At 45.6% G+C, this 18,033-nt stretch overlaps 1 protein-coding gene across 1 annotated transcript in view; it reads left to right on the forward strand.

Moving 5' to 3' along the window:
* The window catches only part of atrn (attractin), a 102,600-nt gene that overhangs the window by 31,209 nt on the left and 53,358 nt on the right, over positions 1-18,033 (forward strand). Inside the window, exons 16-25 of the mRNA XM_062397579.1 lie at positions 1,420-1,639; positions 2,718-2,906; positions 4,705-4,950; positions 5,443-5,580; positions 6,805-6,898; positions 8,566-8,618; positions 9,764-9,858; positions 11,039-11,117; positions 11,281-11,438; positions 16,775-16,836. Coding sequence (XP_062253563.1) covers positions 1,420-1,639; positions 2,718-2,906; positions 4,705-4,950; positions 5,443-5,580; positions 6,805-6,898; positions 8,566-8,618; positions 9,764-9,858; positions 11,039-11,117; positions 11,281-11,438; positions 16,775-16,836 — 1,334 coding nt within the window. The remainder of the gene's footprint in view (positions 1-1,419; positions 1,640-2,717; positions 2,907-4,704; positions 4,951-5,442; positions 5,581-6,804; positions 6,899-8,565; positions 8,619-9,763; positions 9,859-11,038; positions 11,118-11,280; positions 11,439-16,774; positions 16,837-18,033) is intronic.

Genomic DNA, 18,033 nt, shown 5'->3' on the forward strand with positions numbered 1-18,033 from the left:
GAAGAAACAAACCTGCTGATTTCCTGTAGCCGCTGCTTGTGATGGTAACAATCAGTTGTTTCAATCTTTTCCCTTTTCTCGGCTCAAGACTTCCCCTGTGTCAGGATTATGAGCTTTTCTCTCTTTAAATGATTGTCAACAAGATGGCTTCAGATCCTCCACTGCCAGACAAAGCACAGGAATTTGAAGACGTCCCCTGGGTCTCTCTATAGAGTCCACTAAATAATTAAAGACAAAGAAATATGAAATAATTGTTAATTCCTTCTTTCAACGTTTCAATTATGTCCTGGAAAAGTTCATTACTTAAACAAGGTTCAAACTTTTACTTTTCCTGAAATAAGAACCAAGCCAGTGTCACTGATTTTCCATTCTGCATTATTGGTGAAATCTCGGCTTTAAGCGTCAATGTTTGAGTTCATATCCACACTCTGAGTCGACTGAGGAGTTTTACATAATCCTAAATGTTTCAGAGTAGAGTCAAAGCTCCAACAACCCACTCTGCACTCACATGGAACCCGGTGTCACATCCTGCTGGGCCTCAGCTTCCTGTGTGGCCCCCCCCCCGGCAGGTGAAACTCCACCATCCCTCACTGAGGCCCCCCCGGCATCAGCGTGAGTCACTTGTGAACCCACTCAGTGTCCTGGTGTCACCAAAGGACAAACGTAAAAGCTGGAGCTAAATCAGACAAAAGACACGAGTCTGAATCCGGGAGTGCTTCCCATCCAGACTAATGTGAATGACCCCTGTTGGTCTGAATTCAGTTCAGGGTGAGTCTCTGTGTTTAAGATGATTTAAAGCTCCTCAGCTCTGCAACATGAAACTGTCCCGGCACCGAGTCTCCAACGTGCTCCACAAATCCTCACCGCTGTGTCACATTGACTGTTAAGCAGCTCCAGACGTTTCCAGACGACATCGATCAAATCCGGTGAAACGCCGGTGAAGCGCCACAGAGCAGCGATTTGAGTCCGTGAGAGATGAGCTCACTTTGTTTACTACGACTGCAGCAGCAGCACGGCCATTGATTAGAGACGGGAAGAATAACAGGAGTCAGGTCCGGTGAAGTGAAGCTGCTTTCACCTCCGCTCTCTCTGTCTCTTCAGGTGAAAAATGGATCTGACATGTTTGGCTTGTTTTCTTACCGACAAAAAAAAAAAATGGAAAAAGAAAATGATTGCTATTAAAATGTGTCTTTCATTGATTTTCAACAAAATCCTCAGCGGCAGAGAAAGCGGCTGCTACCTTGAGACACTTTCTTTTAATGCCTGCATGTCGGCGGGTTGTGTTTGTGGCTCGTCCCCTCGCCGTGAACACGATATCACATAGATGGATTGTTGGGGTCAAAGGTCAAGGTCAGTGTGACCTCACAGACGAATCAAATCCCGACCTCGTCTCCACTCTGCTCCTCTGCTCCTCCCCAGTACAAGGCCTCGGTGACGCCGTGGGTGGGACTGAGGAAGATCAACGTGTCGTACTGGTGCTGGGAGGACATGTCGCCCTTCACCAACACCTCCCTGCAGTGGCTGCCCGGGGAGCCCAGCGACGCCGGCTTCTGCGGCTACCTGGCCGAGCCGGCGGCCAGCGGGCTGAAGGCTCAGACCTGCATCAACCCGGTGAACGGCAGCATGTGTGAACGACCGGGTGAGTTCAGCAGAACATGTGGATTCTTCTGCAGATAAAGAGTTCGTTACAGGAAAGTCACGGAAATGAAACACAGGAAAATACAGACTTTGGTGAAATGGGTCAGGTTGTCTTATTTTGTAAAGATTTTTTGTTTCGACCCATCGAAGAAGTTATACAACAATCATCTAGTGAAAAACTAGATTCATGTCTTTTGAGATGGTCATTAGAGCCAATGGGAAAGTTATACTGGGAGCTGATTGAGAGACTCTGACCAGTCGAGTTCTTGCATGAAGGACAAAAGAAGTGAGAAGAGGCCAAACACATCCCCCACTCAAACAATGAATCAGAATCAGAAAGTATTTATTGCCAAGTGGGTTTACACCTACTTGGAATTTGCTCTGGTTATTGGTTCATCAATGAACATAGAAACGTTAAAAACATAAAAACACAATAAATACAACACACATAAGAAAAGCAATAAAAAGAAACAATATATACTTACTCACTATTTACTTCTTATTTACTCCCTTTTTCTAATATTTATACAAAGTAACATTTATTCAGACATACACATATCTAAATAAAATATATATAATAGATAAAAGATATAAAAAGTGAAGTAAAAAGTGAAATGCCAGATGCAAGACAGGGTCAGATTGCAATATGTAATGTAATGCAGTATAATATAATATAATGTGTTAACACATCCTTGACTAGTTTACAGTGGAAATCATGTTAGAAAGAGGTCGGTATCAAGTAGTCAGGGGAAAATAATAAAAGATTGAGTTTTGACTACAGTTGGAATGTTGCTCTCGCTGTAGTTCTCCTGTAAATGCAGATGTAACTTCCACCAGCTTCTTTTACAATGTGTGTAGCAGAGCTTTAAGCAGTGGAAGAAGATCTTTACACATATTTCAAAATGTGAAATTGCAGAAATGTACGATGAACAGAATTTCAGCTCGAGGATGATCCGGGACAGACGAGCTGCTCTGTTTCCCTCGTGTAGTCGAACCTTCCGTTGTCCCAGTGCCGGAGCGAGCTCGACTCACATGCCTGTTCAAACTGCTCACGCCTCTCCCATCCGACTGCTCCACAGCCAACCACAGCGCCAAGCAGTGCCGGACGCCGTGCGCCCTGAGGACCACGTGCAGCGAGTGCACCAGCAGCAGCAGCTCGGAGTGCATGTGGTGCAGCAACATGAAGCAGTGCGTGGACTCCAACGCCTACGTGGCCTCCTTCCCCTTCGGCCAGTGCATGGAGTGGTACACCTTGAGCTCCTGTCCACGTGAGGCTCCTCTTGGTTCTTATTCATTTACAGATGTGATCCCACCATGGATTCAGGATTCAGGGGAAACACACAGATGTTAGTTCTGTAAATTATTTCCTGGGATATTTGGTTAAAATGTCAAAAAGGGTCATATTTAAGAAAGTAACTCTTGGTCAGGATCAGGCCCAAAATGTAGTGATTTATTTACTGATTCTTTTCAACCAGGTTTTATTAATATCTGTTTGGTAGTTTTATTACAGATAAACAAATCAACAAATCATCAAACAGACAGAAGCAAAAACAAAACCTCCTTGTTGGATGTTAAAAGTCATTAAGTCTTATTCATAGTGTTTCACACTATAAAGACAGAACATTTTAACCTGCTAAAACATTTATTAGAGCATCAAATTTAACATTAGAGTTTATTTTATTGATTTTGTTTAATAGCCCTGTGGCGAGGTGCTTGATTGAGGCAGGATATTACTCTTCCTTATTAATATGTGTGGCACTGAGCCTGTCAATATGAAGAGTCGAGGGCTGAGTGGTTAGTTTGAAACGAGTGTTGTTGTGAATCTACTTTTAATTTCAGCGAGCAAAGAAATAAACAATATTTGACATGATTTCTTCAAAACCTCAGTTTTTACGGATCTGTAGTTTCTGAATTAATATCTGATGATGAATTCCAAGTCAGCTGAAGATAGATAAAAGTGTTTCTTCATACAAACATGAAGGATAAAGTTTCCAGTAATGTGTGAATAATTCATGATTCACAGTGGATCTTTGATTTCAGCATCGAAATCACACATTCGTCATTTTGAAAGAATTTGAGGAATTTGAAAAACAAATCAAAAGAAGCTTTACTCGTCTTTGCAGTGGGATTCTTTATTTCTAATCTCTCCTTCTGAGAATCAACGATGTCGTCATGAGAGCCGCTCTGCGATGTTTGCTCCTCAGCCTTCAGACGCACAATCTCCAGACTCGCTGCCCGATGATGACACACAGCATGTTGACAGAAATCTCTCTTTGGCCCGTTTCCCAGTTCTTACTCGGTTTTCTCCAAATCTCAGTCGCCAACATAGAAACACACTTTTATTTCTTTAACTTGTGGAAGTGTTGCAACATGTGCATGTTGTAGACACACAAATAAACCTGTATAACCTCTGAGTGAGGATTCATGAGCTGCAATCTTTGAAATGTAGAAATAATCTGAAATCTGCTGGTGTAAATCATCAATAATCTCGACAAATTGAAAAAAAGCCCTAAATGTAAAGTTTTCTCTAAGTACTATTGGTTTCTGGAGCAGATTTTAAATATTCGGGCTGGTTTAATGTTCCTTGAGCCGAGCACATTAAGCTCTGGCTCCTCCACTAGTTGAGATTAATGATGATTTGATAACTCTGCCTGTGGCTGGTGCACGGTTTTGTTACGGTGCAGAAGAGAACAGGTCAATTAAATACAGATTGTTGCTTAGAGCCATCGACAGAAGACGGGTGGGGAACTAGAATAGACAAATATCAGTGGAGAGAGAGTGGAGAGAACCAGGGGCTCGGGGAGGAGATGGTGATAAATGACAGTGCTCAGAAAGATTGGTTATTATTTTCTTATGGTTTTGAGATATGACTGGGCTCTGTGGACTGAGTTTTAGATTTGAAAGGGGGGGAGAGAGAGAGAGCAAAGGGCCGAGACAGAATCAAACCTGTGGCAACATATAGGCAGCTCTGTTATTTACATCATGATAAAGGTTTGCATCCCAAAAATCAGAGTATTTTTTTTCGATGTGTAGTTTTTGAACTCTTCCTGCCTCCTGTGTTTTCAGCGGAGAACTGCTCCGGGTACAGAACGTGTGGCCATTGCCTGGACCAGCCCGGCTGTGGTTGGTGCACCGATCCCAGTAACACAGGTAAAGGCCAGTGCATCGAGGGCTCGTACCGCGGGCCCTTCCAGACGTCCGTCCCGGCCCCGTCCACCCTGCCCGGTCTGCTCACCAGCTCTCAGCCGGCCCTCAACGCCAGCATGTGTCCCAGTGGGGACAAATACAACTGGTCCTTCATCCACTGCCCAGGTAGGAGAGGCTTGGAGTTAATGGTGTTAATGGGACATTTACTAAGACTAGAGCTCTACACAGTGAGTTTACTTGAATGTCCACCTCCTCCAAATACCAAGCTCTGGATACGTGTCACAGGCGGCAGAGTATTCTCTCATGATGTGAACGGTAAAGTGTTGAAGTGCTCCCGTGATGAAACTCCTGAAACAGAACCACTGGAGCAGATGTTCGGCCGTTCACACTGATTGTTTTTACTCATGTAATTGTAATTACACCAGAGTCGAGTGATGAACTTCCCAATAAACTGCAGCGGCCATCGAGATGAGTCCCAGTTTAATAGATACATCAGGTTAAATCTCCACAGATAAACCTGGCAGGCAGAGAAAACACTTTACTGGGACTTATAACGTACAGATCCCAGTGTCCCAGTGTCCAAGCGTCCCTGTCTCCCAGTATCCCTGTGTCCCCGTGTGTGATGTTCACACAGTGTGTGTCTCCTCTCTCCTGCAGCTTGTCAGTGTAACGGTCACAGTCAGTGCCTCAACCAGAGCGTGTGTGAGAAGTGCGAGGACCTGACGAGCGGCCGTCACTGCGAGAGCTGCATCTCCGGCTTCTACGGGGATCCGACCAACGGGGGCAGCTGCCAGCGTGAGTACCGGCCCCTGGCGGTGAATCCACCGGCAGAGTGTTCCCCTGGGAGGTTACAGATTCTGACAGTCAGTCAATCAGACAACTAATCAATCTGCCCGTTCTTCCACAGCTTAATTGAGCTTATCTATATATTACTTTTACTCCTTTTCTTTACCTCTCTCTCCACACGGCCCTCGGGGGTGTGTGTGTTTATATATATATATATATATTTATGTACTTAGTCAGTGACTGTAAATCAATAAACTAGTATTTCTGCATATTTTCATCTTGTTAGTTTTATACATTCATACTTTCTTGAGCAAACTGCCGCTCTGGGTTTTCACAGACGTGTTTCACACCAACACATCTGATCATATCATTGATTTAACACATTGTGAACATTAAAGAGAACGAATTCAATCCCTCAAACAGGAAGTTGTATACAGATGATCAAGATAAACACTGATACATGAATTAGTATTCAAGGCTCCAACATCTGTTACACAGGATCTCTTCACATCCAGCAGCTGTTACTACCCAGAGGCTCATTCTGTAAAAATAAATATAAATAAACAGCATTTATACAAAAATAGGAGGAACGTTAATGTTTCACCCCCCAAAGCCACCGATCCTAACTGGTATCTGGGATGTTGGGATGTCCCAGCAGTGAGGGGTCGTGGTTAGGTTCTCCTCGGCTTTAGAACCAAACATCTGGATTGGGTTGGACCTCTTCTCTTGTGACTCTTTTCTGAGTATCTGTCAGTCTTGGGGTTTGAGGGTGTGGTTCTGAAAAGGCCGACTTCTGGGGACAACAAGGGGATTTTCAGCAATGATGATTAAACCCAGAGGAGGGACATCCTGTCTGATCTGAACCCAGGGAGTTATAAGCTAATGGATCTCAGAGCAATAACATGCTTGGGTTTTAGTTCCTATTTCAATCTGGTACCAGTCGCTCTTTGGGCCAAACATCAGTAGCTGACTTTGAATTCAATCTGTGGTTGTATAGCTGCTTTCAGACTTGAACTGAAAACCGCACATTTTCCATAACTTTACTGATATCTGGGTGATCGCTGCATCTGGGGATGTAAACAAAAGTCCTTTCAATTGGATAAATTATATTAAACATTCAGTGTTTGTAAACCATTTAGATACTAGAAGATATTTATAGTTGTTTCACAAATGAGAGGAGCTGACGTGTGTTTAATTTGCTTGTTGTTGCTTTTGTGTGTTTCTCTTGTTCAGCCTGCAAGTGTAACGGCCACGCCAGCATGTGCAACCCCCTCAACGGCAAGTGCTTCTGCACCACCAAGGGCATCAAAGGAGATCGCTGCCACCTGTGAGTTTAACGAGGCTCATCCCTCCTCCTCCTCCTCCTCCTCCTCCTCCTCCCTGCCACGCCTCTGCACTCCCACATTTCCTTCTCCTCTTCTGCTGTGTTTGCACTTTTAAGAAAAACCTTGTAACCGTAATGGCCCTGCAGTAAAATCCTCCTGGAGGGAGAAAGGGGAGCGTTCTTCTTTTAGTCCATCACATGCATTACTGGTGACACCACATGCTAAGATTTAGATAGCACCCCAGAGTGGTACTTACAGGTCCATGCAGAGGTCCTTCAAATGGCTCTTCATCACTGTGGGAGGAACCTGAGTCTGAACTCTGTGGATCCTGATTACCCATCAGGCACTTTGTCAGTTAGTGGGACCGACTGGGTTCATCGCTGCTCTGACTTGAGAACTGTTTACGAATCAGTTCAGGAATATGAAATCTCTTTCTGCTCCCGAGCTCCTGTCCACACCAATGTGGATATTTTACAAAACCAACTTCTTCCTCTGCAGTCAAGCCTCCACACGTAAACAGGGTTTTAAGAGTTTGAAATGTGCACCCGCCAGAAACAATCTTCTTGTCTGATATTTGACGTATCGTTGAGGTAGACTTTACTGCCACCTACTGGCTGGTGGTTTTGTTTCATCGTCTGAAAGGAGATGTTTAGTAAATTGAAGGGCGAGTGGAGGGAGATTCTTTTTAAATGGAGGGGAGGGAAATATCCAGTGCAGTGCAGACGAGGCCTGAAGTTAGTGAAACGCATCATTAGCTGTCCGGTGGGGCACTTCCACATTCACATTATGCCTCGCTAGGAGCTAGCAGGGCACGCCCCCCCCCCCCCCCCTTACAATTCCAGGTAAAGCGAGAGTGGAGGCCGACGTTTGTGTGTCAACGAGCCAGTCGGGCAATCAGAGCAGAGTTTTAGAAGAGGAGGTGCAGAAATGAACAGTGTGAGAAGAGTGACGTGTTTTCTGAACATAAGAGCATTTAAAACTTTTCATGCTACACAGATTATCAGCCTGAATATGAGCAGAATATGTCTCCTTTAAAAAAAAGAGCAAAATAATTGACCTCATTAAGAACTGACGTGAGCAAAAGTTTGATGAGACCAATTAAGTCATTATAAAAGTTTTTTTGTGTGAATAATTACACCTGCAAGGCCACAAGCCAAAACGTGAGAGATGTTAAGAAAGTCTTCTTCCACCAGCGTGTCCATCGTGTTTTGAGCTTCTTCTCATTTGCCAACCCCACAGTAGCAGCTGTTCATTAGCGCTTCCAGATCTGTTTCCTAATATTTGCCTTCATCTCCATTCTGCCTCTGAAACCAGTTACAACTCCAGATAGTGTTTCACAGATGAACCGTCATCGGTGGGAAAACGGGTCTTTTTCTGTACAGAGTTTGAATCCCTGAGGTTTCTTGTAGCTGTGGGCGTCATGTTCATCATCTTCACTCGACCTCGTTCTCTTCTCCTCTCATTGTGCTCTCTCGCTCTCGCTGATTGAAGGTCAAGAGTCCACTGTGTTTCCTCACTGCTCTTCTGTGTGATGCACCAATTTACCACTAGATTTAACCGTCCCTATTCACCTCCCTCTTTCTTTTCTTTTCTCTCCCCCTGTTTTTTATTCTTGTCCCGTTTCTCCCCATCCTTCCTCCACCTCTCTCTCTCTCTCTCCCTCTCTCAGGTGTGAAGTGGAGAACCGTTACCAAGGCAACCCCCTCAAAGGAACATGCTACTGTAAGTGGAATTCCAATTAACAACTTGAGAGCGGGGGGGGGGGGGGGGGGGTCGGGCAGCGCCGCGTTGAGCCCTGTGAGGCCCGACTCCTCTTCCTGTTCGGGTCAAAGACGAGACGGTTACATGGCTCCTGAATCAAAGCCGGTCTGGACTGGTTTGATGTTTAAAGAAATAAAGAAAGATTCAAATAGGAGACGCAGATGAAAGTGAATCTCAGAAGCATGAGGAGCTTTGAAGGTCTGATTTCCTCTGCCCTCGTCTGTTCACAACAGACATTTATATCTACAGCCTGAACTTTATCTTTATATGTATATATTTTAAAGGGTTTTTCTCCACTTTTCTAAAAAAGTTTTAAGTCTTGGATTGGCTGCTTGTCTCTGTTGTTAAATGACTGTAAATTCAGGATGTTCTTCTCATCAGTAGAAAATTGGTAAATTCTCTTGATAATCAAATTAATTAAAATTGCAATTAGTTTAGAACGTTTTAGCAAAAAATAACAAAACATTATCTGTGTAGACTTTGTTTTTCATCATTTTGTTTAAAATTATTTATATATAATTTGTTGTCTTCAATGGGTTTATGTGGTTTCTATTTTAGAATAATCACTAAAGGGATTAAAAACAGAAAAAACAAAACAGGGTGAACACATTATTTTAGCCGAATCCAGACAAAGGAATAAATCCTGATTTTTTTTTTTTTTTTTATAAATGTCTTTTAACTTGATGCTTCTCGGAGGTATGAAACCTATTTCAGTTCCCCCTGCACATTGAACGTCCTTCAGTTTTGAATCGGCTGCAGATGTGATTTCCCTGCATTGATCTGAAGGAGCATGAGAAAGCGTCTGAGCCTCTCGGGCTGCAGCAGCCGCTGTGGCCGCTAAGTGACGGAGGAAATGAGTTTTCCTCTGCAGGTCAATAACGTCGGCAGGAGAATGAGAAATGGATTTTCAAAGTTTCCAGATCATGAGAAGGTGGAAAGAAACGGGGTTACCGTGTGACTTCTGTTCTTAAACTGTGATATTTCATCTGTTTAATAGTTTCCTGAATACATTTTCCTGGACTGATGGAGCTATTCTTCTTCTTCCTCCTCCTCCTCCTCTTCTTCTTCTCGCTCTTCCACACCCACAACTTGTTCACTTCCCACAGACACGCTCCTCATCGACTACCAGTTCACCTTCAGCCTGTCGCAGGAGGACGACCGCTACTACACCGCCATCAACTTCGTGGCCACGCCTGAGGAGGTACGTCTCCCCCCCCCCCCCCGTCACAGCAGCTGTCAGCTGTGTTAGGATGTTAGACGTTAAAGTTGACAACACATGATGATGATGATGATGATGATGATGATTTGGGTTCCCTGTCCTCGATTATTGTCAAACTGTTAAAGTTCCTTCGTAGGACACTTCTCCATTTGTATCTTTTATTATTTTAGCTTTTCAAGAGCTGAAACTACAATAGAAAAAAATGTGCAGCACAACTGAGGACAAGTATTTTGACACTTCCCCGAGTACAAGTCGCACACACACTCACACTCACACACACACTCACTCAGAGACATTAACGTCATCCGACTGAAGTGTGAACTCCACTCGTCTCACAACCACACAGATGTTTTCACAGCTTTGTTTACTTGCTGCAACATCTGCAGCTGAAACTGAAACACGAGGATCTGAGAAAATATCCCAGATGGTATCACCCCCCCCACACACACACATAACTAATTCTGAATTGATCCCTTTGTCAGCGAGTGCCGTGCAAAACTAATTAGTGAGTGGAGATGATGTTTATGGTTAATATTCATATTTTCCCTATAACTGGATATAAATGCTTTAGAAACTAAATGTTCTCGTCATTTCAAAACACTTTAATTGATCGTTAATTCACCAATGACTACAATATATTTATTATTTAATTTTGTAAATGTTAAAGATGGTTAAATGTTAAATTATGGATTCTCTTAAATTAAACGTGTCCACTAAAGTGAGGGAAGCTACTCAATCATTAGCCGACTCTTCCTTTCAATCAATCCTGATCTTTAATTAAGTTTTCATTCACTCCGGTTGGACCTGATCTGAGCTGATGTCTCTTCACCGCTGCCCCCCCGCCCCCCCGTGTTTTTAATAGATCTCATCTTCGTCACTGATTTGTTGGGCAAACATTTGTTTTGCTAAATCCGCTTCCATTAGCTGTGTAAACTGACTCTGGCCTGCAAGACAGTTTCTGTTTGTGCAGCTGCAAACTGAACTGAGGCTGGGAGGGGGGGGCTGTTCATGTGTAACTGTGGAGCAGAGCAGGCTTTTTACCTGGTGTGGATTTTATCAATCAGTTTTTGATATTTGGACCAAAGCTGATGAAGATGATGATGATGATGATGGTTGTTGTTGTCTCCTCTCTCTCTCTCTCTCTCTCTCTCTTCCTCCTCAGCCCAACCGGGATCTGGACATGTTTATAAACGCCTCCAAGAACTTCAACCTGAACATCACCTGGGCCACGAGCTTCAGTGGTAGGTCTCTCTCTGGAGCTGCTGAAACCAACAACCTGCCACATGTTTCCATATTCACCAATCATCTAGCCTTTCAACTATGGGGAATGCTTCTTTTCATATTTGAAGATCATTAGGAATTAACAGTCTCCATCTCCTCCCCGTTCTTCTCTCTGTCCTGTAGCAGGAACTCAGACCGGCGAGGAGATCCCCATCGTCTCTCGGAGCAACATCAAAGAGTTCAAAGACAGCTTCTCCAACGAGAACTTTGATTTCCGCAACAACCCGAACATCACGTTCTTCGTCTACGTGAGCAACTTCACCTGGCCAATCAAGATCCAGGTTAGCTTCAGATCCACCACCCCCGGGCTCGTTCCAGAATCATAATCATCATTTCTGTAAAACCAGATTTCGTAATACAGATAAATGTGATATTTTGCATTAATCTGGGGACACCAAGCTGTAGACACATCTTGTGCTTGTGAATAAAGATATTTAGCAAAGCACTTTTTCCTCTGTGTTTGAGCCTCGCATCCGAAACACAAACACTGTCAGAAGACAACAGAGACTTTTACCATCAAGCATGTTTGAATATGTGCAACTTGCATATAAACCCGGCTCCACATGTGTTCTTTCACAGGAGCAGTGAGGCTGTGCTCAGTTCTAACTGGGACTCCTCAGCCCCCCCCCCCCCCCCCCCCCCCCCGATTCAAAAGCCACTTTCCTTTACAAAACCAAAGGAGTTGGCTCGTAAAACCTCAAAATGTGAAACGTTGGCAGTCGCCATTAAAGTGTGGTCAGCGGGGGTGAAATAGCTCGTCCCGTGTGTTGATGTGGCTCAATGGCTGAGGCAGTGAACAGACGCTCTGTGTGCGCTGGCCACCGCTCGCTGGTCGTGCTGCTGCAGACGCCGCTGCACCCGGTGAACCACGACCATGTGGACGGTGCAGACGGATCCGGCCCTCAGCGCCCCCCCCCCCCCTGCTGTATGCTGGCAGCAAAGACGTGCTCACACAATGACTCAGTGTTCGTGAAAATGCAATCGCAGCAGAATCGGAGCCGACTCGTTTCACTCGGTCGATTCATTGAGGAATATTTTCTTAAATATGTCAAAACGTGTTCAGCTCTCTGGTCGACACATTTCAGGCTTTCATCTTTCTCATCCTTCTCTCTTGTTTTCACACTTTAAACTGACCAGGTGTAAATAAACATGAACAACATGGCTGCTTCCAAAAGTGAAGCCAAACTGTCCTGGTCAGCCCCCTGGTGGCCGGCGGTGGTACAGGGCATAAACCCGGCCTCCCCCATTGGTTTTGATCATTCATTTGATTCTATGAAAACTGGATTAAAAGTCATAATTGGCAGCTGAGACTGATTTGCTATTGTTCCAGCAGGCATGTTGTCAAGCTGAAGAGGTGGACTGGACTGTTGTCCTAGTTGTCATCATACGTGTGCATGCACAGTTGGTGCTGGAGAGTTGTTGCAGCTCCACAGGGGACAGGACTCACTAATACACACAGTTCGATGCGGTGCCAGGACTCACTGGTGCTGGTTTCAGAGTGTGCGGCCCTCTGCTCCTGGCCTCTTTGTGCAGGGCTGCCCACAGTTGTGCCTCTCCAATCAGTTCTGGAAGTGATTTGACTGGTTGCCCTGTGCGAGCTCCTTCCCCTCCGCCCTCCTCCCGAAGGGGAGAGAAACCCTGCCTCCATCCCTCCGTATCCTGCCTTGTGGAGGCTTTTTAGTTTCCTCAGCCTCACAGCTCCAGCTGCTGCCAGCCAGGTCACCGGTGCAGCTCCACAGCCGAGCTGAGCCGAGCTGAGCAGAGGGAGCGTTCTCCTCTCAGCTTCCTCTGGTCCACCTCCCCTCCTGCACCGCTGGGCGGGATCATGTAGAAGATCACCCCTGTCTTTGAAACTAAAGCATGCAGGTCTGCTAGCGCTCAAGCTTTACCTTCGTCAGCGAGGTAACATTTCACTTGTTTTACTTTCTTTTCCTCACACTGCTCCTCAACTCAAATCCAGATTTTTACCATTTCTTCTTCTTTTGTTGCTGGTTTCTCTCGCACTCTGCCAGCCTGCAGTGGTTTCCGGCACTGTGGCAATGTGTGTGTCTGCGTGTGTGTAGGTAGGTGTGTGTGTGCGATGGTAGGCGGTTGATCCTTCAGTGTTGGCGGATTGTTGGACTGTTCATAAACAGCAGCCGAGGAGAGAGCAAGGGCAAAGTGGAATGTTAAGTTGAAACACATGCTGCATTCAGATTCAGAGAGGCCTGTGTGCAAGCTAAGCCTTCTCTCTCTCTCTCTCCATCTCTCTCTCTCTCTCTCTCTTCCTCCCGCCCACCCTCCGACACACCACCTCAAGGTTGCTTCTGTTTGCCTTCACGTGGTCGGCAGCAGCGTTGGAACAGGACACACACACACACCATTTGTTTTTCTTCCATTTGCACTGACACCACTTGTTGCATTCAGCTCCCCCCCCCCCCCCTCCCGCCCATGTGTTGCACTGAAATAAGTGTGTAATATTTTCTCCACAAGTCTGAACAGTTTTTCAACCTAATATGCATCAAGTAAAAAAGCTGCACAGATGTTGGAGTGAAATCATTTTGACTCGCCGGTCAAAGTGAATTCAGTGACGACTTCATCATCAAAGCAGAATCGATTGGCTCTGAGATTAGCCGACAGGAAGTTTCCCTCCCTCCTCCTCCTCCTCCTCCTCCTCTTCCTCCTTCTTTTCTTTCTTGATGAAGAATAGATTTGAATTTAATGATGTTTGTAATGAAAGGCAAATCCCAGCCTAATTACATTAAAGAGCTGTGATCTCCTGTTCCGTGCCTCAGTGAACATGTCATGATATGGTAGAGATTAGAAACAGCTTCCAGTTTAATACCCCGGTGCGGAGCAGCTGCAGCCATCAGCTGGCTGGGCCGGGCGGTGTATCTGTGTTGTGTAGTGTTTATCTGGGACATGCATGGCTGCCTGATGTGTGCGTCTTCGTGCTGATCACACACAGAGAGAAGGAAACAGAAACACGGGGGCTCTGCCAGCTTGTGGCATCGTGGCAGGAACAAACTGGAGCCAGCTGCATGAATCCAAATTAAATTATCTGCCAGGAAATTTAAAATAAAATGATATTAAGCGTAATGAAGAACACAACTTCAAATTAAACATAAAAAAATAGTGTCTTATGTTAATTTAATACATTTTTATCAACAAATCCCTCATGTGGCTCTGGCTCAAAGATCTGTAATTCCAGCACATCCCCCCTCACATGTTTCCTCTCCACCATATTGGAAACTCTGATCCCTTCCTTCCTCTTTGTGGAACCTGTTGCTCGGCCCCCTCTCTCTCTCTCTCTCTCTCTCTCTCTCTCTCTCTCTCTCTCTCTCTCTCTCTCTCTCTCTCTCTCTCTCTCTCACTCTCACTCTCACTCTCACTCTCACTCTCACTCTCACTCTCACTCTCTCACTCTCACTGATAACGAAGCCCCTTCCTTCAGAAACACCAACGTGGAACAAGAGGCTGTCAGAAGCCATTAAAAGCAGATTGTCTCCTGTGTTAACGCCCGGCGGCAGGATGACAGGCCCGGCTGCCAGATCCTCCACAGCCCCTAAAGAGTCCCCCCCTTGCTGGGCCCGTAACGAGAGCACCACCCGGGCCTCCCGCCGCCGTCAGCCTGCCCCCCCGGTGGCAGAGCACGCCACACGGCTGACACTCGAGATTACTACAATAACTCTTATCGCACGTCTTCTTCCACAGTTGAGCTCTGCTGTGGTGACACGACGCCAAAGCAAACGTCTTCTGGGAAGTGGGCGTTGTCCTCGTCGGGGGGCCGTGGTGTCAGGATACGAGAGAATGATAAGCCTGTAATTATAAACGGCTTCGTAAAATAATAAATTCCTTGTAAATAGAATCCCTGTCACTCACGGCTCCACACGCTTCCTTTCACATTCGTAAAATATTCCCTCCAAACCATTTTCTCTTAATTGCCACCTCCTGACTCGCTGTCTGACTTCAGCGTCTAGGGGTAATTTAGAACTGGCTCTGCACTGTGTTTACCAGGGAACAGAATCTGAAAAGCTGAGACGTTTAATGCTGACTCACTTTTTCTAAAGGTTCTACAAAGTTTAAAAACCCAAAAAGTCTTCATAAAGGATCTTTTCTCCTCCATAGAAATCCTAAAAGCTGTGGAGACACCTCGTCATTAGCTGGAGCACCTTTCACGATGTCACGTTATGGCACAAAGCCAAACATTTGCATAATTCACACCCATTAGCTGGTCGGACACGCCCCCCTAACAAAAGCCAGGCAGAGGGAGAACACGTCACTGTAACTTCAATCTGTCTGGATGCAGAGCAGCCGCTCAGACAAAAGAGAAAGTTCAGATTGAAAAGAAACTGAAGGTGTAACTTTTGGGCTCTGAGGAACTTTCAGTTCTCAGTTTTCTTTAAAGATTTAAAACTCTCAAAGCTTGATTTGGGGTTAAAACCTCTTCCACAAGCTGATAGAGATCGAATGGCACCCCCCCCCCGGGGTCAACTGTGAGCTGATCACCTCCAGTGATGGATTCCCACCAGGCTCTTCACCGCTCACATCCTTTTTTTAAATCCTTCTCTGGGTCTCACTGGTGAACCTGAACTTCTCCTCATTGTTCAACCGATCGGAGCAGAAATGATCCCACCGAGGATTCAGAGCTCAACAGTAATCAACAGCAGCACATTAGTGAGCCAGATGGTGCCGCGGCTACATGAGTGAATTAGACCCCGGGCCCTTCAGAACCCCCCCCCCCCCCCGCTGTCATCTCAACGAGGAGGCCGCTGCCTTTGGCCCCATGTTGTTCCTGTATATAAACAGCTTCTCGTGCACATACTGTAACTCTTGATCACATATTAAGTATTCATGGATTAATCCGACATGCACACAAATGGGTTTCCAGGCTTTTGTCTTTCTTCTCCTTTCTTCTCCTCCTCCAGTGGAACAGGATGTAAATCCCGGCTTTGCTTTGGAATAATAAGCAGCAGCAGTGATGATGATGATGGGTTCTGGTCTGAGCTGTCACCTCCGAGGAAAGTGTGTGAGGGGAACTCTGCTAGGGGCGGCACACGCAGTACCTCCCTGCTGCCAGAGAGGGGCAGTGTTGTGTCGTTGCAGATGTGTGGCTGTGTGTGTTTTGTGTGTGTGGGGGGGGTACAGCACAGTCAATGTTACCCCTGGCAACCTTGATTAAGACAGGATGCTGTTGGCACGATGGCTCTTGTGATGATTACATGGTGAATATTACTGCCCACATGTACAGGAAGGTGTTTTTGTGTGCAGCTGTTGTGTTGCTGCTCTGACAGACGTGTGGTCTAAAAACACAGACACACACCCAACCAGTCGTTAGAGTCACAAACCCTTCGACATGTCTCATCCTCACACACCGTGACGGAACTTGTGAGGGTCTAGAAATGCTGCGAACACACAAACACATGCTGACAACATGGAAATCGTGAACACGCACATGTCACAAACACAACATGTCGTTGTTGTTTGTGAGCAGGTGCAGCGTTTGTCTCTCTGGCTCATTTCCATTCCCTTTGTCAGATCTACAAGGTCGACTCTAAATCCTTCCAGTGTTTTCATGCCTGCCTCATTAATGGAGATGCCTGACCCTCTCCTCTCTCTACCTTCTTCTCTTTCACAGATCGCCTTCTCCCAGCACAGTAACTTCATGGACCTGGTGCAGTTCTTTGTCACATTCTTCAGGTGAGCAGCTCCTGTGTGTCAGTCCACTTACTGCACATGTGTCCTGTGATCGAGTGGCTGTAGTTTCCTTCTCTCTCTCTCTCTGTGTGTGTGTGTGTGTGTGTGTGGAAGCTGCAGCGTGATGGATCACCAGAGCTGCTCTGTTGTGCCGGTGCACCAGTGCTGCAGTTCACTGGTTTGCAGGAGCTGGTCGGCTGTCAGCACAAACAGACAAATGCACACACATGCACTCCCTTTTCTTTTATTTACTCGTGTCATGCACACACCAGCACATACCCACTCAATTGGTTCCTCCGTGTATTATCTCCGCTGTCAACCACAGAATACGAGCAGAGCGTCTCCTGGAAACGTGGAAATTAGATTCAGCAGCTCATGATTTGTGTCAATTATCTTTTGCACAGAGCCGGAGTAGGAAACACACACGGTCCTGACATCTAGTGCACGAGTGATGTATAGTTTTTACGACTAGTTTCACACACAGAGCGACACAGAGCGACATTATCTACCACAAAACAACCCATTATTTGACATCTTTTCTCTCAGAACTTTGTTCCAGGTTTAAAGGGACCAGGGCTGTTTCAGCTGTGTGAATGCAGATGTGTCCTTGTTCACATATTAAAGGACCAACTCCTCTGACCAGTTCCAGTTCAAACATATTTCTGTCCCAGTTTCCCATTAAATACATTGATATATCCTCCTCCATGATATCAACATGGAATACCACATATTGATTTTATGAAATTGAGTAAAATCTTGCTTCATTGTAAATCTCTCTCACGCACAAAGATGTGTGTGTGATGGAATCGCCTAAAAACATTAAAATGGCTGTAAAACCAAAGCAATGAGCTGAAAATACTCCAAACGTCCCCGAGCTGAAGCAAACTGCAGAGTCGGCTCCAGCAGAATCGTCCTGTCGTCCTTTGTTGGTACAGAAACATTTTTGGAAGCAGCTTTGAAGTCTCACAAGTCTCCATCTGCAGAAAGTGTTCGGTACGTGTGATGTTTAAAAAAAACAACAACAACACTGGCACCGTTTGAAAACACGGATCAAAACCTAATCTGAGTCTTTGTGGACGGATCCAGGATCAGTGTTCTGTCTGACAATATGGCCGCCTCACTTTGACGCCAGCTCTCTCCTTGTGCCCCCCCCCCCCCCCCGTGTTAAATTGATGATGACATGTGATAGACAGACGTATG

Source organism: Platichthys flesus, chromosome 10 (assembly GCF_949316205.1).
Source record: "Platichthys flesus chromosome 10, fPlaFle2.1, whole genome shotgun sequence".
NCBI lineage: Eukaryota > Metazoa > Chordata > Actinopteri > Pleuronectiformes > Pleuronectidae > Platichthys > Platichthys flesus.